At 49.5% G+C, this 21,642-nt stretch overlaps 1 protein-coding gene across 1 annotated transcript in view; it reads left to right on the top strand.

Annotated features, from left to right (window-relative positions):
• Positions 1-21,642, top strand: part of MYH13 (myosin heavy chain 13) — a 47,049-nt gene that overhangs the window by 12,088 nt on the left and 13,319 nt on the right. The window contains exons 11-26 of the mRNA XM_045083393.1: positions 908-1,026; positions 1,715-1,864; positions 1,977-2,147; positions 3,106-3,415; positions 3,737-3,742; positions 5,286-5,359; positions 5,455-5,542; positions 9,149-9,266; positions 10,879-11,002; positions 11,977-12,113; positions 13,467-13,722; positions 15,517-15,759; positions 17,302-17,478; positions 18,659-18,804; positions 18,921-19,011; positions 20,016-20,405. Of these exons, the coding sequence (XP_044939328.1) occupies positions 908-1,026; positions 1,715-1,864; positions 1,977-2,147; positions 3,106-3,415; positions 3,737-3,742; positions 5,286-5,359; positions 5,455-5,542; positions 9,149-9,266; positions 10,879-11,002; positions 11,977-12,113; positions 13,467-13,722; positions 15,517-15,759; positions 17,302-17,478; positions 18,659-18,804; positions 18,921-19,011; positions 20,016-20,405 (2,600 nt within the window). The remainder of the gene's footprint in view (positions 1-907; positions 1,027-1,714; positions 1,865-1,976; positions 2,148-3,105; positions 3,416-3,736; positions 3,743-5,285; positions 5,360-5,454; positions 5,543-9,148; positions 9,267-10,878; positions 11,003-11,976; positions 12,114-13,466; positions 13,723-15,516; positions 15,760-17,301; positions 17,479-18,658; positions 18,805-18,920; positions 19,012-20,015; positions 20,406-21,642) is intronic.

Raw genomic sequence — 21,642 nt, 5'->3', positions numbered from 1 at the left:
GCAGAGCAGGGAAAAGGGATAGTTTAAGCAAAGAGGAAAGCATACACATGGCCTCTTATTAAACACTTGACTAATACGGTCCTGGATTTTTACTGGCTCAGTTCCCCAGCCAGCAATAAAGTAATGGTCCCAACCAAGAGGAGCAATATTTCTCTACCTTCTTGATGAGCTCAGTGCAGGCAGCCAGATCTGACCCAAAGTCAACCACACTCCCAATGAACTATATGAAATTGCCAATTATCAACTGCTTTTGACCTTCTCCCAACATCTGAAGACTGGGTCAAAGTTCTGTAGCTCTCTCTCAGCTGTAAGCGTGGCATCTTGCAGGAATTTAGGAAGCTGCTTAACATATATTGTGAACCATTAAAATGGTGCCTCCATTACTCCTACGCCATTTTTTTTTAATTAGCAGACTCCAATATAACTGTGTAACTGTATCTTCTTAAAAATGAAATTTAGGGGCACCTGGGTGGCTCCATCGGCTAAGCGTCCAATTCTTAATTTCAGCTCAGGTCGTGATCTCAGGGTTGGAACATCGAGCTGCACGTCAGGCTCTGTGCTGACCGTGGACCCTGCTTAGAATTCTCTCTCTCCCTCTCCATGCACCCCTCCCCTGCTCTCTCTCTCTCTCTCTCTCTCCCAAAAAAAAAAAAAAAGAAATGTAAATATCAATATGTCAAGATCAACCTTCAAGATTGCATCTAGAAGGCAAACTAAAGTTCTAGAAAACCTGTGCCCCTAGACTATGAGATTGAAACTTTCTCAGATAACCCCAGTCCTGGTGCACATAGGCGAACGGAAGAACACCAAAAAGGATTATAGCAAACATTTCTGGGAGGCCCCAGGGTCTGATTGGCCACATCAGCCCCTGCCGTCTTCGTGTGTTCACATTGCCCTCTTCCTTCAGTGGCTGACAAAGCTGGCTACCTGATGGGTCTGAACGCGGCAGAAATGCTGAAAGGCCTGTGTTGTCCGAGGGTGAAGGTTGGCAACGAGTATGTCACCAAAGGGCAGAACGTCCAGCAGGTAATGGAGTTGCCGTGAGTTCAGCTGACTCAGTTATTCTGCTATTTTAACCACCATCCCAACGTTCCTTAAGCTGCAGGTGTCCAAAATCTAGGCGCAACTGCCTTCAGCATTAAGAGGAATTTCGTTCTTAGGTCCCAGGGGTAGCTTAAGGAATGCACATGGAAGAGTGTTGTTAGGCACCAGAAAATGAAGGATCCTCTGGAGCCAGACTGCCCCTCTGCAGCTCCTTCCCTGCGGCTCCATGGACAGTCATTGCTCTCCTTCTCTTCTGTGTCCTCACTAGGCAGACAAGCTCTCTCCACGGTCACCACATAGCTTCCAAGTTCACATCTCCATAGTTCAGCCTCCCATGGAGACTGAGACCAGTGTCTTTGATCCCAATTCCAAATTCTCAGGAAAAACCCTCTGTGCAACCCAACTTGGATCAGTAGTCCACCTCCGGTTCAGTTACGTGCAGCCAAGTTCTAAAGTCATGTGTTAATACCACGGCTGATAGAAGACTATTTTTGTAAATGGGATAGTTCTCAGAGGGAGGGGAACGTCCTAAGCTGGCAAGTGCTTTGAGGGATATTTAATATCATGCTGGACGATACGAAATTGCCAATCTCTAACCGCTTTTGACCTTGAAGACCTAATTGGCTTCATGCTTCAACCTTGAGGGTTGAGTGGGTGCTCTTTCTTCAAGGTGACCAACTCGGTAGGCGCTCTGGCCAAGGCCGTCTACGAGAAGATGTTCCTGTGGATGGTCACCCGCATCAACCAGCAGCTGGACACCAAGCAGCCCAGGCAGTACTTCATCGGGGTCTTGGACATTGCAGGCTTTGAGATCTTTGATGTGAGTTGTTTGAATAAATGGCCTTTGTAAGGCCCTTCCATTTTGTGTCTTTTGCAGAGTCCCCACTGGATTTTCCAGACTCACTCCAACTCTTGCTCTTTGCAACACCCAGTTCAACAGCCTGGAGCAGCTGTGCATCAACTTCACCAACGAGAAGCTGCAACAGTTCTTCAACCACCACATGTTCGTGCTGGAGCAGGAGGAGTACAAGAAGGAGGGCATCGAGTGGGAGTTCATCGACTTCGGGATGGACCTGGCTGCCTGCATCGAGCTCATCGAGAAGGTAGAGGAATAGAGTCTGCTCCCCAGGGACTGTCCCTCCTTGGCTGAGACCGTCATCCCTTTGCTCTCACTCTACCCTGCCGGTAGAATGGTGATCCTTGCACTACTCTTCCAGCCTCCGGAGAGCTGAGTCTCCTTGCACAGACAAGTGTTTGGAATGCATGCATAATGCAGACACCTAAACAGATACATGGTTGGTTAAGATCCAAGGGCTCAGTTCTCCCAGGAATGGGAACAGGAGCCCGGGAGGAACAGTGGCCATTCATACCTTTGTAACTTGTCCAAAGACCCTAGGAGTTCAGACAATGGAGCTGTAGAGTTCTGGCATAATGTTACTATAAAAACAGCCAAGGAGGGGGTGCCTGGGTGGCTCAGTTGGTTAAGCCTCTGCCTTCGGCTCAGGTCATGATCTCAGGGTCCTGGGATCGAGCCCCACGTTGGGCTCCCTGCTCAGCAGGGAGTCTGCTTCTCCCTCTGCCTGCTGCTCCCCCTGCTAGTGCTCTTGCTCTTTCTCACTCTCTCTCAAATAAATTAATTAATTAAATCTTAAAAAAAAAAAAAAAAGAAAGAAAAGAAAGAAAGAAATTCCCATACCGTTTGGAGCACTGGTGATATTGGAATGAGTTTGTCTTCCTAAGGTGGCTGCTGAGAAATCCATACATGATTGTTTCAATATCACTCATATCATTTTATGTCTATGTATGTAACTTTCCTTTTTTGGAGGGTGCAGTGGTGGTAACCTGTTGCTAAAAGTGAGCTACATTTGTATGCATACAGGTTCTTTCCATGTTCTTTTGTCAACAAGCATCCATTAAGCGCTTACTCCGTGCCTAGCTCCGCGCCCCACGGTGCTCCTAAGCGAGTGGTAACACCAGAAAGGTTGTATTTGACTCCTGCAGACAATGCAGTCATTGAGACGCACTATTAACTGCTGAGTCATGGTCTGATCCTTCTTTCAGCCCATGGGCATCTTCTCCATCCTGGAAGAGGAGTGCATGTTCCCCAAGGCCACAGACACCTCCTTCAAGAACAAGCTCTATGACCAGCACCTGGGGAAGTCCAACAACTTCCAGAAGCCCAAGCCTGCCAAAGGCAAGGCCGAGGCCCACTTCTCTCTAGTCCACTATGCTGGCACTGTGGACTACAACATTGCTGGCTGGCTGGACAAGAACAAGGACCCCCTGAACGAGACCGTGGTCGGGCTGTACCAGAAGTCTTCCCTAAAGCTGCTGTCCTTCCTTTTTTCCAACTATGCTGGTGCAGAAACAGGTGAAATTCCCCACCCCACCCCCACTGTGTGCAAAGCTCTGTGTCATTACTTATGACCCAGAGCTGCTCCTTGAAGAACGAGTATTCGAGTATTCCGTTGTGATCGTCAGACAGAGCTGGATTTGTCTGTTTCCAATTACCCAATTTTCTTTCTCTTACGCTTCCTCTCCCTTAAGAGGAAGTCCCTGGACTCCCAGGGGACAAAAGAGCCAGTATCACGTTTTTAAAAAGCTTTTAAAGATTGACATGGGGTGGCTGGCTGGCCGATTCTGGTCATTTCAGGTAAATGGAACCACTGTGCACCTGGCTTCTTTTGTGTAGCAGAATGTTCCCTGGATTTGTTGGGACACACTTCTTTTATAGATGTGTAATATTCCAGGGCACGGGAAACACACATTTTGTCTATCCCCTGGGGAGTTGATGGATATCTGGCTATTGATGATGGTGCTGCTATGAACAGTTGTATACAAGTTTCTGAGCTGGCTTATGGTGTCAATTCTCTTGTATATACCCATGGGTCAATTCTCTTGTACATATCCACAGGCCTAGAACTGCTCAGTCTTACGGTAACTCTGTATCCACTTTCTCCAAGGACCTCCAGACTGTTTTCCAAAATGGTTGCACAAGCCAGTATCACTTGCTAGGTTTATTCACATTGTATTTTTTAAAAATAATCACCAAAGAACAGTTTTAAGATGATGGACTGTCTTAAATGCATCAATTTAAAAAATTAATGTTCTCAGTGTAAAAATATAGATAATGTATCATTTGTCCTATAACTAGATTATTTTAAAAACAAACTAGAAGCGGTGACCTGGGTGGAGCAGTGGGTTAAGCGTCAGTGGGTTTGTGTGCAGGTCATGACCTTGGGGTCCTGGGGTCGAGCCTCATGTCAGACTTTGTGATCAGTGCAGAGTGTCCTTGGGATTCTCTCTTCTTCTCCCTTTGTCCCTTCCCCAGATCTCTCTCTCAAATAAATAAATAAATCTTAAAAAACAAAAGAGAACAAAAACTCTTCAGTTCCGTGACATCAAAAGAAAACCAAAAATCCCATTTCGGGGTTTGAAGGGTGTGGCCACCCCTAAAAAAAAAAAAAGAATCCTAGTGCACTATTGGTGGGAATGTAAGTTGGTGCAGCCAACTGTGGAAAACAATATGGAGGGTCCTCAAACAATTAAAAACAAAATTACCACATGATCTAGCAATCCATATCTGAAGGAAGCAAAATCACTATCCTTAAGAGATTATTTACACCCCCACGTTCATTGGAGCATTATTTACAATAGCCAAGACATGGAAACAACCTAAGTGTCCATCAACAGATGAATGGATAAAGAAAACATGGTGTACTTTTCAGCCATTAAAAAAAGAAAGAGAGAGAGAGAGAGAAAAAATCTTGGGTTTGTGACAACATGGATAGACCTTGAAAACATGATGCTATGGGAAATGAGCCAGACAGAGAAAGACAAATCCTGTACCATCTCACTTATATGCGGAATCTTAAAAAAACCCTATCTCTCATGGAAACAGAAGTCAGACTTTGTGGTTGCCGGAAGCAAGGGGTGGGGGAATTGGATGAAAGTGTCAAAAGATACCAACTTCCAATTATAAGATAAGTAAGTTCTGGGATGTAATGTACGGCAGTTGCATATTTAAAAGTTGCCAAGAGAGTAGATCTTAAAAGTTCTCATCACAAGGAAAGTAATCCTAACCCGGTATGGACAACAATGTGACTATTTCAAAATATAGACATGTGTCAAACATGAAAGACATGCAATGTTATTTCTATGTCAATGATATCTCAGTAACCCTGGGGAGCAGGGGGAGGGCTCAGGGTTGAATCTGACCCACCCTCCGTGTCTGTCTCCAGGTGACTCCGGGGGAAGCAAGAAGGGCGGGAAGAAGAAAGGCTCCTCTTTCCAGACCGTGTCGGCGGTGTTCAGGGTTTGTGTTTCGGCAACTTCTGCATTTGGTTGTTCCTGTGCTCCATGAAACCGCATTTGCTGACGTTAATGTGCTCGTTCTGATTTGCATCCCAGGAAAATCTGAACAAACTGATGACCAACTTAAGAAGCACTCACCCTCACTTTGTGCGATGCCTGATTCCCAATGAGACCAAGACTCCCGGTGAGTGAGAATCCATCAGAACGGGGCTCCCCAAAATGCGTGCAAACTTCTGCGTGCTTTTGTGCAGGTTTCCCGGAGCCGAGGGTTGTGGGGTTTACCTCCTCTCAACATCATCTGTGAAGTGACACAGCCAGACTTAGCAAATACGAATACAGATGCTCCGTTAAGTTTGAATTTCAGATAAACAGTGAAACATGTCTTCGTGTAGGTATGACCCATGCAGTGACTGGGATATACTTACACTGAACAATGATTTCCTGTATCTGAAATTCAAGTTCACCTTGGCATCCTGTGTTTTATCCGGCACCCTTACTCTGAAGTCCATATCCCTCATAGTCAAGTATGTAGAGAGGCATATCAGATCCGTGACTTTCCTGGGGTTTTCCAAGAGCTCTGTGACTCCTTTCCCCCAAAGAACACCACTGCATCTGAGTCGTCTGCAATTAAAACACCTGTTTCCCGAGCGTAGTCGGTATGCAATTACTCTCCACCTGTTACTGTCTACGGGACCCTTAGCTGCATACTTCAGCTTTCTGGGCTATAAAACGAAGATTAAAGTGACATTTCGTGCATGCATTCTCTTACTTAGCTATTCATTTATTTATTTAATGAGTGTGTGTAAACTCTGTAAATATTGATTCACTCAACCTGCCAGATGGGGTTGTCGTGAGGATCGCTTGAATGAGTGTGTGTCAAGCACTTCGAGCAGGGCTGCGTGCCTGGTGGACACTCAGTGTGTCTGGCTGTCAGTGATAATCCCAACAGTTGTTATTAGTATAATGACAAGAAGAAGAATTATGATAATAATGTTATATATGATAACGCGTATGAGAAATGATGACATCGTGGGAAACGAGTTTACTTGTTAATTAAATAAAATTAATTTTTATTTCCTTTCATTTTTATTCATATTTATTTTATTATATTTATATTTTATTTTTATTATAGTATTTTATTTTAATTATTTGTCTTATTTCTTTTTTATTTGTCATATTTATTAATAACAAATATTAATTTATTACTATGTTAATAATTGCTTATATCATTACAGTATAAGTACATCATTAATACCTATTATATTTATTATTATTATTATTATTATTATTGAAAACCAGGCACTTTAATTCTCCAAACAACCACGGCTACTCTTCCGTGGAAGTCCAGGTCGAAGGCAAAAACCAGCCAAAAACGCGCTGTTAGGACCCACATTGCCTTTGCAGGCTGCAGCCCTCCCAGTGCACCCAGCACAGCTCACTTCTCCGCCAGGGTTGGAACGGAGCTGTTTCTCTGGTTGCTGTGCCTCAGATGAAATTGTTGGCTTGTGTGCAGCTGTCTTGTCACAAAAGCGGATTTCCGTTACTGTTTTTGAGCCCGTGTCAGCACAAATCAAAGGTGGGGTCCAAGAAGCACTTCCCTGCAGGTGTCAGGTGACAGGGATGGACGGCCCCTCGCTGGGGAACCCTGTGCCTCTAGGGGCCCCCAGGGGTTTGGGCAATGCACCGCCTGCCTTTTTCTCTTGGAAGGAGAACTGTGACATCACCATCCCTTCCTCTCCATTTTGCTTCTCCTCCGTCCTGGCCCCACTCCGTTTTCTTTCTCCTTTCCGAGAATAGACTGACCGTAGTATAGGAGTATGGGCGAGGCTTTGGAAAGGGCGTAGTGGGGCTTCTTCCTTTTCTAGAAGAGAGCGTACAGGCAGAGGAGATTGAAGTGCCTGCCCCAGGGCGCCCGGAGCTGGGGCTGAACCAAACCGCCGGCACGCTCTGGGCAATGGTGGATGGTGGTCGCTCGCACAAGGGGAGCGAGGGGACAACGTGGGGAGGAATGGGCCAGCAGGCTGAGCAGGTCAGGAGGGGCGAGTTTGAATCATCTCAGCGGGCCCCAGGCTGTGGGGGCTGCCGTGGTTGTCTCGTGCCCGGCCTGAGCCTGGCAGCCTGATGAGGCAATGGTTGGGGGACCGTGGCTTTGGGTCTTAGCTTGTTGGAAGTGAAATGTGTGCTCCCGGGGGAGCAGTCTGCCATCCTAGGAACTGGCTCTTGGTGGCCAGGGTCGGGGGAAGTCTCTCAGGGTCCGCAAGTCCCCAAGGTGCCAAACATCATAAAAATGCAATTTTTGCATTTGCAATTTTTGCAGTTTTTTGCATTTTAAGACACGCAATTCACACAACTGCCTGCAAAGCTGAGCTGGCAGGGGGAAAGAGTTCGCTGGAGGTGCTGAATGAGGGATAACTTGAGAAAGGGAAGGCAAGGCAGTAGCTCGGGGGAGTTTTTAGAAGTTTTGCAAGTGAGTCAGAGGGCAGAGAGGACCGTTCTTGATGGGCCTTCCAGACACTGTCTCCGCCTGGGTTGGGAGGGACACCCTGAGAGAAGTCAACTCAGTTCTGAGCCTGCAGTGACAGCAGGGGCCCCGGGGAAGGAGGGAGCCCAGTCTGAGCTCTGAGACTACCAGGCAGGGCCCTCACCTCTCCAGGAAATGGGGGCACACAGCTAGCAAATACCACAGCTGGCATCGGAACCCCCTCAAAATTCTCATCCGAGAAATCCCGGGAGCTGAACTTGGTAATCCATCAGGTTCGCTCCCACGAGACATCCTCTGAGTGTCTGATGTCTCTCCCCTGTCTTAACTACTCCTCCCTTGAGACTGAATCACAGGCCTGTAGAACCTTCAGGAATGATGGAAATGTTCCACGTCCGAGCCATCCAGTACAGCAGTCGCTGGGTACATGGTACACCTGGTGCGGCTAAGAATATGAACTTTTCATCTTAACGAATTTAAATTTTAATAACCACATGTGGCCAGAAAGTACTATACCCGATGGCACAGTCCAGCAGCAGAGCCTTGAAAATGGTGTGAGTAGTCACCTCTCCTCCCAGACACCGAGGAAACTTGTGAGCCTTCTAGAAGTTTCCAGAAGCTGTCAGAGACAGCTTCAGCCTCCCTCTCCCCAGCAACGTAGGGAATGCACCAGGAAAGCCATTATGCAGCCGTAAGAAGGCTCCTAACCACGCACACAGCCCCAGTACAGGGTTTTCTCAGTCCTCGTTTGTGTGTGACCCAAGAGCGTCCCCGATAAGGGCTTGTCTCTATGGGTCCTCTTCTTCCTCCCAATGTTGGTGTCCCCTCTTCCTTCCCAGACCTCATGCTCAGCGCTCAGCAGAGGAACCCCCCACCACCACCGCGTTCAACCCTTGCATCCTCTGAAGCACAGCTGTCCTTGGCTCTGTTTCTCTGCTCCCACTAAAGGCACTGCCTGCAGACGCTACAGCCTTGACCTTGAGTAGAGAAGGGCACAGCATGTTATCTAATGGGAAGTCAGAGGGCAATCCATACTCATTCTAGCCTAGCTGGACTCAAGGGTCATCAACAGGGTGAAGATCCATATTTTGGTTTTTGACCCATAGGAATGGGATGCTTACATGTCCTCAGGGACTGAGAATATCTCCTACTGTGAGACTATGTCCATCCCGTCATTCCTAGAGGTGGCGTTAACCCTTTCCGCTCAAGTCTGGGTGTGTTGGCGTGTCTCACGGTGGCCAGACTGTCAAAGACAAAGAAAAAGCCCCTGACGTACGTGGGGGAGTGATGGGCAACTACTTCCCTCCCCAGGCGTGATGGACCACTACTTGGTCATGCACCAGCTACGCTGCAACGGGGTCCTCGAGGGCATCCGGATTTGCAGGAAAGGGTTCCCCAGCCGGATCCTCTATGCAGACTTCAAACAGAGGTAGGTCACCTGGCTTTGCATCTCTCTCTCTCTCTCTCTTTTTAAGATTTTATTTATTTATTTGAGAGGGAAAGAGAGTATGAGAAGGGGGAGTAGCAGAGGGAGAGGGAGAAGCAGACTCTCCCGCTGAGCAGGGAGCCCCACACGGGGCTCGATCCTGGAACCCCAAGATGATGACCTGAGCTGAAGCCAGATGCTCAACCCACTGAGCCACTCAGGCATCCCCATGTTTCTTTCCTTCTGAGGGCTCCTTGGGCTGAGTGGTGGGTGAGTTCACAGCTTCCCAGGGTTTCCATGGGCTTTCTTTCGAGCTGGGGGAGATGAGCTATGCCCAAAGTGAGGGCCAGGCCAGCCCAAACTGGTCCTAGCCTCAGCCCCAACCCTCCACCTCAACTGGGCCTTCAAAGCAGAGATTGTCACCTTCTAGACTAGATAATCCTTCCTTAGGGAGATTGTCATGTGTGTTGTAGGATTTTAGCAGGATCCCCAGTCTCTACCTATAGTGTCAGGAGCTAACCACACCCCATCCACACTGGAACAATCAAAAATGTCACCAGACAGGGATACCTGGGTGGCTCAGTGGGTTAAAGCCTCTGCCTTCAGCTCAGGTCATGATCCCAGGGTCAAGCCTCACATCGGGCTCTCTGCTAAGCAGGGAGCCTGCTTCCTCCTCTCTCTCTCTGCCTACTTGTGATCTCTCTCTCTCTCTGCCAAATAAATTAATTAAATATTTTTTTAAAATGTCACCAGACATTGTCAGATGTCCCCTGGGCAGGGGGGAAAAGTGCAGGTGGGGGGGGGGCTCAGTTGTCCCCAGTTGAGTCCCGCTGCTCTAGACCAGCTTTCTCTTCCCAGCTGCCATCTGTGCCCCACAACTCCAGGCCTTGTCTGGAGTAGAGGAGGGGCAAGGACCCTCCAGGAGTAGCGGGACCACAGGTCTGCGTGTCACAGATGATTTCAAGGTTCTTTTATGCAGATAACTGCTTCCTCTGAAAACAAAACTCCAGCTGTGTATCCCTTCTCCCAGACTAGCTGTACAATAGTCCATGTCCTCCTAAGGCTGGAGCAGAAGAAGATTCTAGAAGGCCTGATCTTAGGTATAAGGCAGGCCTTGTCTTAGCTATGGGGCCTTTCTTGGAGATTGAGTCCATTCAGAAAATGTTGTCCTCGATGGAAACCACCTTCCAAGCTAGCACTGCCAAGCCAATGCAGAGGGGCCCAAGTTAGGCCTGTTAGGCCTGACCTGGCTTCCGAAGCCAGATTGGAGGGAGGGTAAGGTGTTTTCTCAGCTTCCTGTGTGCTCGGCCAACTGCTAGCAGACTCTTGCCCCTTAAACCCTGGTGGCATTCAAGAGTCCACGTGTCCTCAGGGAGATTATGGTCTTTCTGGCCATGGGTCATCCCAGAATGGGTTGGGCCCAGCAGGGGTGAGGCCCCGGGGGCAGAAAGGAGCAGGGTGCAGCCCTCAGGAAATTGCATGGAGGGATCACCCTCCCAGCTCTGTGGGCCAGACCCCCTTCTCCCCTGAGACACCCCTCCCCCCCGGCTCTGCAACACCCAGCTGCTAGCAGGTGACTGACCAACCACGCTCCCCACCCCCCACTGCCCTGCAGGTACCGGATCCTCAATGCCAGTGCCATCCCCGAAGGACAATTTATTGACAGCAAAAATGCTTCTGAGAAGCTTCTGAGCTCCATCGACGTGGACCGGGAACAGTATAGGTTTGGGCACACCAAGGTGAGAACATGCGGAGCTGGGACACTTCCCCCCTCCACCCTGCATCACCGTGGCCCCGGGGCTGCTTGTCAGCTGGTGGCCAACCTGACTGCCCCATTGCGCAGGAGCCCACGCAGAAGGAGCCTGAGTCTGGGGACCGAGAATCCTGTCCCCGTGTTGGTTTTTAAGTTTCTAGAGGCTTAATTGGAAGCCAGACCCAACCCCTGCCCCAGCACTGGAAGAAAGCAATAGAAAGTTCTGGGGTCCTAAGAGAGCAGAGCAAAGGCACTTTTATGTGGGACGAGAAAGCCAAGGAGAGAGAACACAGCAAGGATTCCAGAACAGTGAGAACTTGGAGGGAATGATAATAACAGATAGAAATGCCCACCATTTATTGAGCACACGGAGATCTGGCCCAGTGACTCGCCCTCTGTGCACCCGGCATTCAGTCCTCCCCTTAACCTGAGGGACATAAGGCTAGTCCTGACCTCATGGAGTGCTCAAGGTCACAAGGACAGTGAGGGTGCTCACGTGCTCAAGGTCACCAGGACAGTGAGGGACAAAGGCCAGCTTCAAATCCTGGCCTGACCGCAGAGCTCTGCCTCCTGGAAAGGATCAGACTGGGGCTCGCAGCCCTCCGAAGGGTCCTTGCTTCCTTGGCATGTCAGCTGGAGTGGGCCATGGGTAGGTGGCCCTGAGGAGCCGTCTGCGAGTTTCTCCCAATCTGGGCGCAGTGGAGCTCGGAGGGTACTTTCTGGGCTCGTCCTGCCTCCTATGTGGGAGCTCTGTCTGAATCGGGCCATGGGGGTTGGAGGGGCTGGGAATGTCCTATGGAACAAGCTCAGGAGAGGCGACTGTGGGGCCCAGTGGACGGCCCGTTCCAGGCCCTGGCTCTGAAGGCTGAGGGCTGGGCTGGGCGGAAACCGGCTCCCAGGAGGACCCCGGGCTGCAGGGCAGCTGGGAACACGGCCGGGCTCGTCTCTCCTCTGACGCAGGTGTTTTTCAAAGCTGGGCTTCTCGGACTCCTGGAGGAGATGAGGGACGAGAAGCTTGTGACCCTGATGACACGCACACAGGCCGTCTGCCGGGGATACCTGATGCGGGTGGAGTTCAAGAAGATGATGGAGAGGAGGTGAGGTGGACCCTCGCCCCGCCTTACCCTGCCCTCCCTACTTCACCGCTGCTGGTTGCTTCCTGGTTTTAGTCTTGGGGCATCGATGTCCTTGCTCGTTCATTTACCCCAGCACCTGCCGAGCAGCCTGTCCGTGCGTGGGGACCCTGCATGGTGCTGGGCATACAGAGAGACACCCTGCCCTCCAGGAGCTCAGGGGAGGTACCCAACACAAGTTCCTTTCTTCCTCGTTCATGAGGCCAGAGCCAGGAGTCCGCTGGGAAGCCATGGCAGGTGCCTACGGGGAGCAGTGAGAGGACCGGGTTTGTAGATGACAAGGGCCTGAACTAGAACATAGGAGTCCAGGGACACTGAAGAGTCTTACTCCTTCAGTAATTCACCAGCAACCCTCATGGCTGGTAACATGCAGGAATTTCAGGGAGAGGGGAATTGCGGGGGGGGGAGGCCCCTTCTCCCCAATTCCTCGATGCCTATATGGCTCTGACATTGGCATTGCCACATGGGCCACCATCATGGATTAGTCAAGATCAGCTTGTGGGCATCTAGCTGGTTGAGGTGAATGGAAGCCGGCACAGAAACGGGGAGAAGGGCCCTGGGCAGGAGCCGGTTTATGGGAAAGGGAAGCAAGTTCTGAGGCACACGTGAGCTCTGGAGAATACAGAGCAGGAGATAAGGCAGCTGTCTCCAGGACATTGGCGACCGTCGAAATCAGGAAAAAAGGCGAATTCTAGGAGAGCAAGTGTCGGGGAGACGGAGGAAGAGGGAGCCCACGAGGCAGAGCGCACCATGAGACAGGAATCATGAAACCCAGGCCAGGGGTTCTTTCAAAACGGGGAGAGTCAGCCGTTCAAATGTGGGAGACGGGTGCCTGGGAGGCTCAGTCGGTTGGCGTCCGCCTTCAGCTCCGGTCGTGATCCCAGGGTCCTGAGATTCAGTCCCGTGTAGGCTTTCTGCTCAGGGGGAGTCTGCCTCTCCCCCTGCCACCGCGCCTGCTCGTGCTCTCTCGCTCTCCCTCTGTGTCAAATACGTAAATAAAATGCGGGAGACAGACTCAGGCAAGTAGGAAGAGGCTCCCAGCATGGGTGATCGGGATCTTAGGGACAGCGTTCCAGCACTGTGCTGGGGGTGGGAGTCTGATTGGGGGGCAGGGTCCATAAATGGTCCCGTGCCCTCTGTCACCTCCCAACCTGCTGCCTCTGTCCCTCATCTGCAGAGCGAGCCCTAGGGCCCATGGAGCCGCAGAGCTGGGCTGCCCCTGCAGCGGGGAAGGGCCAAGGGCCTGGGCCCCAGGGCAGGAGGGGCAGACAGGAGTCCTTGCTGGGGTTCATTAACACGGTCCGATGGGGCGTGCAGGGACTCCATCTTCTGCATCCAGTACAACATCCGCGCCTTCATGAACGTCAAGCACTGGCCCTGGATGAACCTGTTCTTCAAGATCAAGCCGCTCCTCAAGAGCGCGGAGGCCGAGCGAGAGATGGCCACCATGAAGGAAGACTTCGAGAGGGCCAAGGAGGAGCTGGCCAGGTCGGAGGCTCGCCGGAAGGAACTGGAGGAGAAGATGGTGTCCCTGCTGCAGGAAAAAAATGACCTCCAGCTGCAGGTCCAGTCTGTAAGTACCTGCCGGGTGAGAATAGAAACCAGGAGCAACACGGAGGCGCCCCAACAGGTGCGTGGATGTAAGGGCCAGTGGTGCCACCTCGTGGGCGTGCGGAGCATTGCAGGAGGGCGAGGGCCCGGCCTCGCCGTCGCGGAGGTTCTTAGGAGCCTGTCTGCAAATCGAATTTCTGCGCACCCTCATTTCTGAATTCCACAGAGGAGTGAGACCTATTTTGTTGTGGGTATGAGGGGACTGGGTCTGTCCTCATGATTAAAACCTGTCAGGCATGCCCCGGGTCTTTAAAAAAAAATCATGTAATTAAGCATTAAAGTAAATCACTAAAACAATTCAAAGGAGGGACCATTTTATACATACATATATAAAAGTTTCGGGAATATCGGTAATATGATTATACTAAAAATGCTTTGCAGTTTTTAATCAAGGAAATAGGGGAAAGGCAGCTGCTTCCAGCATGTCACACTCTGGCAGCATCATTGTATCAATTCACAAATTAAAGTGTTTATCATTTGCTTTTTTTTAATAAACCCCCCAAATGGCCATGCATACAAAGCATTTTCTCCTCCCCTTTTCACTTACCCGGTCAGGACAGTGCGGTCACTCGGAGCACTTTTCCAAGGCGAGTGGGCAAGGGGATAAGTTTGGAACCAGATAGCTGGGTTTCTATCCTAGACCCTCCACTTGATAGCTGTGTGGCCCCCGGCAAGTTACTTAGCCTCTCTGCACCTCCATTTTCTCATCTGTAAAATGGGCCCAGTAACAGCACACAGAGAGTGTCGAGAGAATCAGATGGGCCCATGCGGGTAAAATGCTGAGCACGTAGTACACATTCAATTAACACTGATGCTTATTCTTATCCATAATCTCAAAGTGGGGGTCCAGTTTTTACAGCACTCCTGTACAAGAAGATGTAGCCCGATTGGGTTTAAGAGTAGAATCAGCTCGGGGCGCCTGGGTGGCTGAGTGGGTTAAAGCCTCTGCCTTCAGCTCAGGTCATGGTCCCAGAGTCCTGGGATCGAGCCCCCATCAGGCTCTCTGCTCAGCGGGGAGCCTGCTTCCCCCTCTCTGCCTGCCTCTCTGCCTATCTCTCTGTCAAATAAATAAATAAAATCTTAAAAAAAAAAAAATAGAGTAGAATCAGCTCATCTAGAGAGACTCCTTACAGAGCCTTCCGGGACATCTATGAACTTAATCCCTTTCTTCCTATTTTGAACTTCCTGTTCTGTGGCTGGAGGAGGCAGGATTCCCCGGGGAGACACCACGTTTTCCATTGGAAGTTAAAAGGTGGTAATGTTTTGAAAATACTAGTTAGCTTGTGGTAACATTGGGCAGAGGAGTCATTTTTCGACGGGTGGTGAGAGGAAGTGAAACAGCAGGCTGGCCGAATTGGGGCCAATGGGCAGAAGCTTCGTGAACTGTATGGACTCCATTGTTTGGGATTATTTCAGGTGAATTTCTATTAAGTGGATGTCCTTGGTGGTTAAAAAAAAAAGGTATACGGATAATATACAAGTGATGTGTGTGCGTGTGTGAATATGCACATGTGTGCATGTGTGTGTTTGTGTACACATGTCTGTACCTGTACACGTGTGTGCACAAGTGTGTGGGCGTGTGTACATGAGTGTATGTGCACATGCGTGTGTGGATGTGTGTGTGTGTGTGTATATGAGTGTGCGTGTGACCCATTCATCACCTCAGGTACAGAGAGTGGGCTTCTGGAGAGCAGAGCACATCCCGCGTAGGGTTTGCTGAGAGTCTGACCGAAACACAACCCTCTGGTTCTTCCAGGAAACGGAAAACCTGATCGATGCGGAGGAGCGCTGTGAGGGGCTCATCAAAAGCAAGATCCAACTGGAAGCCAAAGTCAAGGAGCTGAACGAGAGACTGGAGGAGGAAGAGGAGGTGAACTCCGACCTCGTGGCGAAAAAGAGGAACCTGGAGGATAAATGCTCGTCTCTCAAAAGGGACATCGACGACCTTGAGCTGACCCTGACAAAAGTGGAAAAGGAGAAGCACGCCACTGAGAACAAGGTGGGCAAACCAGGGAGTCCCCCACTCCCCCAGCTTCTGGAACCAGCCTTACTTCCTCTTAGGAGCAGACATTTCCTGAAGTTGGAGGCAGGAGCCCGCAGGCGGGCAGTGAGGTCCCACCAAGTCCCGTCCTTCTCCGCCTTGGTCTCTCTACCCCGCAGGCTCTTCTCAACCCTCCTCCTGCCTGGCTGGTTGGACCCCAAACTTCCAGCCCACAGCCCATCCTGCACAAAGCAAGGGATCCTCAACGAGAGTGGCGTCCTATTCATTTTTGTTTGCACTTGGCTCAGGAAGAGCAAAAGAATGCCCCCAGGGGCCAGGCAGATGATGAAGGATGCAGGTGGTGAAGGGGGCAGGAAGCTGGGCCACCCCTCGCCCTGCGAGGGACATGGGCAAACGGGGACCCTCATGTGTTGCTGGCAGCTTATAGACTGACGCAGCCTTCGGGAAAGCACTGGAAATACTCGGTCACATGAAGGATCCTCACACTTTGCAGAAATGCATGAAAATCACAGCCCTTGAGTCACATAATAATGGTTGCTAATGAGTTAGAGCAAGGGATCGGGTTGACCTGGTGTGAGGTGACCCGGAGTGAGTGTGGGATCCACACCCGGGAAGTGTGGAAAGGGACATTAGAGAGGCGTGGAGACTTGCCAGGAATTGAGCCCCTGCTCCGTCCAAGGCAGCAACACTGAACCAGCCCCCTCCACACAAGTCTTGCCGTCCCTGTGTCTACCTCGTGACATGGGGATATGACCCTCTTCACCTCGGAGGGTTTTCATGGAAAGCTCAGCATGGGGGCACTAGGGGGCTCAGTCAGTCCTTAAGCGTCTGCCTTCAGCTCAGGTCATGATCCCAGGGTGCTGGCATCGAGTTCTGCATGCGAACATGCGAACCTCCAACGCTTTAGATTTTCCAGGAGCAGCCGGGAGTCCAGATTTTGTGTGACATTACACTGCCTTTTTCAATATTGATAATTTATGCAAAAGCTACACAGAAAACACGTCCCCAGCCAGATTCAGCCTGTGGGGTGGGAGTGTAAGAACCTCTGATCTGGAAGAGAGGCGTATGTAGAGCAAAGTTCAATTTAATGCCTTAAAGCTTTCTGTGTGGCACCCCCCGCCCCGGCTTCCTGAGGGCACAGGTTCCCATTCTGGACCAGTCTTGCGTAGCATGTTGTATCTTTCCTTACTCTTCCCACCTTTTTCTAAACCCCCAACCTGGGAAACAGAGTCCTGTGGATATATAATGATAGAGAGAAACTAATGGGGTGACCTTCCAAAGCCTCCTATGTGCATTTCAGAACCCTCCGTTGTGGGACATAAACTCGTGTCTGAAGGAATGATGCTATCTGGCTCTGCAGCCAGCCAGCCAAGAAGCAAAGGGCTGGGGGGCTGCCAGTTTCAGGATAATGTAACCCACACAGTGACCACCTCCCAGGGAGGTACGGATGTGGTAGCCAAAAAAGGAAAGGGGAAAATAAAAATCTGTAGCTTCTGATTGAGTTGTCTGAGCAGTCCATGGGTGTGGCTGTTCTCCCAGGTAAAGAATCTTTCCGAAGAAATGACAGCCCTTGAGGAAAACATCTCCAAACTGACCAAGGAGAAGAAGTCCCTGCAGGAAGCCCATCAACAAACACTAGACGATCTCCAGGTGGAGGAAGATAAAGTCAATGGTCTCATCAAAATAAATGCCAAGCTAGAGCAGCAAACCGATGACGTAAGGATGTTTTACTCCCGGGTCCCCGCAGCTGTTGCTTGCAGAGGCTGGGGTTAAATGGGGGTGGGGGGAGGGTCTGACTTCTAATTCTGGAGCAGATTCCCTGAGTCTGGACCTCAGCCCCCTCCACACAAGTCTTGCCGTCCCTGTGTCTACCTCGTGACATGGGGATATGACCCTCTTCACCTCGGAGGGTTTTCATGGAAAGCTCAGCATGGGGGCACCAGGGGGCTCAGTCAGTCCTTAAGCGTCTGCCTTCAGCTCAGGTCATGATCCCAGGGTGCTGGCATCGAGTTCTGCATCGGGTTCCCTGACCAGTAGGGAGCCTGCTTCTCCCTCTCCCCGCCCCCCCCCCCACTCCTGCTTTCTCTCAATAAATAAATCTTAAAAAAAAAAAAAAAGAAGAAGAAGAAGAAGAAATAACACAGAGTGTGTTCAGTAAAACATTAGCTACTACTATACCCCTCATTACCCTCATGGTAATTAACATCATCATAATTAACATCCCCTCTCAGGTCCTTGGGTTCGCAAAGTTCCAATCTTGTTCTAACATTGTTAAAATTGAGTGATTTTAACATTGTTAAATAGGAGTCCTGTTTTGCCCCATAACAATTACCATTTCCCCCCATGATATTACTATGGTTGTTTTTTGTTTTTTTGGTTTTTTTAGTTTCAGAGGTTGACTGTAGTGATTCATCAGTTGCATATAGGCTCTTGGTACAAGAGCCAAGACTGACATTTGCAGGCTTACTCACGACCATGTCTAGAACTTGTACAGATTGCATGTTTTCCTGAGGCCAGACCAGGCAAGCACCGTGCTACCTCTGGGAGGAGTATGGCTGTGCAATCTAGACCTTTCCCAGCTTAGCTACAGCAGAGCCCATCCGTGGATGCCCCGCTTCTTCCCTTCTGGGCACAAGCATGCACTTACAGTCACCATGATTCTACAGGGAAGGAACAGGCCAAGTGAGAATCAGCCAAAAGAGGCACCAGAATGCTTCCAAGAGATACAGGGTAGCCTTCGGTGCAGGAGGGAAGAGTTGAGACATGGGGAATCTTGCTCCATCCTGGGGCCAGACGCCAGCGGTCATACCCCACAGGAGCTCTTGGAAGCCATCAGCGCCGGTGTGGCCACGGTGGCCAAGGGGTAAGCTCCAACCTTTATGCCTGTGTCTCCCAGCTTGAAGGCTCCTTGGAACAGGAGAAGAAACTGCGGACAGACCTGGAAAGAGTAAAGAGGAAGCTGGAAGGGGACCTGAAAATGTCCCAGGAATCCATTATGGATCTAGAAAACGACAAGCAGCAAGTGGAAGAGAAATTGAAGAAGTAGCTATCTCGTGTTTGATCTCTGTGTTTAAGCCCGAGTGCCAACTTACCCCTTTAAAAGCCTTGTATTTCACGTTGTTGTTCTTTTAACTGTATAACTATGTATCTGTTTGCAGGAAGGAGTTTGAAATCAGTCAGTTACAAACCAAGATTGAAGAGGAGCAAGCCCACAGCTTACAATTACAAAAAAAGATCAAAGAACTGCAGGTAGAAGTTTTAAACCTTCCCGACCCTGAAAACCCTTTCTAAGGGTCCCTCCTGCCCTTGTTTTTGCCCTTGCTTGTGTTGCTTTAGCTGCTTATTTTCTTCCTATCCTCAGAGCTGGAGGCAATGTTTTGTCCTTCCCTTGATTTTTCTGAAATTAACATTTTAATCTTGCCAGTAGCACATACATAGATTTCTTGGGGAATATTTTGGTGTTACCAATAAGGCCAAATTTGACTGGCAAGGGTGCATGGATCATCATCCATAACCCTCCCTTCTCAGAAGTCACTCTTACCTTCTGGTGGATTGTGTATACTACTGGCTCCCTTGCTATGGGTTTATGTATGCATTAAGGACCCAAAGAGGGGTGGCTGGCTGGCTCAGGCGGTGGAACGTGCAACTCTTGGTTTTAGGGTTGTGAGTTCGAGCCCCGTGTTGAGTTTACAGATTACTTAAAAGTGAAATCTTTATAAAGAAAGTCTTGAAGAAATTATCTAAGGGAGATAGATACATGATACACACATCCTTATATATATACACATATGTATTAAAATATGAAGGAACAAGAACATAAGTGTAAACATGTATTATATATCTACATGTATATTTATTTATGCATGTAAATATGTTCATTAAGTCTACGTGTATTTTATATTCTATATACTTGATTTTTTTTTTAGCTTAAATATGATAACACAGAGACTATGGTTCTACAACTTGCCACTTTCATGTAGCAATGCATCCTACAGAGCTGTCCATGGTAGACGGTAGACATGGGTCAATTCTAAAGACTTTATGAACTTCTGGAACATGCTTCCATCATGGTGGATTTGACCATCCCCTACTGAGGGACCTTTAGAATGTTTCCAACCGTATTCCTCATTAACTTAATGTTATCATGTAGTCTTTTTTTTGTGGTGCCTACCCCCAATCCGTCACCACCCGCCTTGCCCAAAGTGGGCTGCTCCCTCTCCCCACCAACATTCCTGATGCAGTGACCCTTTCAGGCCCGCACAGAAGAGCTGGAGGAGGAAATCGAGGCAGAGCGGGCCTCCCGAGCCAAAGCAGAGAAACAGCGCTCTGACCTCTCCCGGGAACTGGAGGAGATCAGCGAGCGCCTGGAGGAAGCCAGTGGGGCCACATCCGCCCAGATCGAGATGAACAAGAAGCGTGAGGCCGAGTTCCAGAAACTTCGCCGGGACCTGGAGGAGGCCACCCTGCAGCACGAAGCCACCACAGCCACTCTTCGGAAGAAGCACGCCGACAGTGTGGCCGAGCTCGGGGAGCAGATAGACAACCTGCAGAGGGTCAAGCAGAAGCTGGAGAAGGAGAAGAGTGAGCTCAAGATGGAGATCGATGACATGGCCGGCAACATTGAGACAGTCTCCAAGTCAAAGGTAACTGACCCCTACTCTTAGCAAATGCGAGGCAGCTACGTTCACCTGCCCAGGAAGCAGACATAATTTGATGCCCCCAAACTCACTGTCTGTTCCAAACTGCAAGGCGCTCCTGCCTTCTGCCTGCTCCCAGTGCCCCTAAATTCATTCCTGTCTTTGGAGCTTGACTCAGTGACCTACTATGACTTGAGGTCTCATCATCCTTCCAGAATTTCAGAAAGCTTTCAGAATCTTCCAAACCATCTGGCATTTTCTAGAACTAAACCTATGGAAGGATTGCACCAAAGGGCCTTGCTGGGTATGGTTGGATATGCCACCTCCTTGGCCCACGGTATCCATCCCTTGGAGGCATAACTAATGAGAACTTATGCGTGAGAACAGAGTTAGCTCCAAGTTTTGTTACACTTGAAGCATGTAAAATTCAGGAGGGGAGGAACTCTTTAAGAAAATGTATACGAAATTATACATACAAAGTTAGGCACAAAAGTAGTCATTTAGAGTGAGAGAAAGAAGTCACAAATTATTGGCACCCTGGAGACACAGACCGTTTGCCAGAAAGTTCTCCCTAGAAATATATTCTGCTTGCATGTAGCTCTCCTTCCCCACCTGGAACCTTCTACAGCTACTTGCATGGTCTAGGGCCCATGCAAGTAAAGGTCATGCTCAACCACACCAGCTTACCGGTCAACCCATCCCTGTGTATGACTTCAAGGTAAAGGCTTCCTCAGCGATGATATCCTTGTAGATTTGTGGGGCCTCTTGCTGTCCTTGTTTAGGATCTGGACTCCCCCACCCACGCTTTCCTCTTGATTTCTTCCTCAGTGCCTGACTGCAACTCCTTTCTCTCTCGTCTGCTTCCCCGTTTTTCTGTCCTTCTTGGCTTTTTCTTCCCTCTAAGGAGTTAGGTCTATATGTATTCTCTGTCCCTGTCTTTGTCTCTCTCCACCCCCGTAACCCCTAGTCCAGGTTGCAGGGTTGTCTGGGTTAGAAGAGATGACAGCATCTACTTGCCACCTCCTTCCTCTGTCACTTCATGCTCTCTGTTCTCAATTTTAGAATGCAGTGGAAGAAGTACCTTACATTGCTTTATTTTTTAAGTTGTTGTATGCTTTGAATTTTTGCCTTGTGATTTGCTGTCTCTTTGTCAACTGCCCTAGATAAAATTATTGTATGTTCATATGTCATTTTCTCAAAGATATCCAAAGCCCCTAGAGATCTTCCTTTGAATCTAATATCT

Source organism: Mustela putorius, unplaced genomic scaffold, assembly GCF_011764305.1.
Source record: "Mustela putorius furo isolate JIRA1106 unplaced genomic scaffold, ASM1176430v1.1 tig00000695_pilon_pilon_pilon, whole genome shotgun sequence".
Lineage (NCBI taxonomy): Eukaryota > Metazoa > Chordata > Mammalia > Carnivora > Mustelidae > Mustela > Mustela putorius.
The sequence above is the reverse complement of the archived record's forward strand: the minus strand, read 5'-3'. Positions and strand labels throughout refer to the sequence as shown.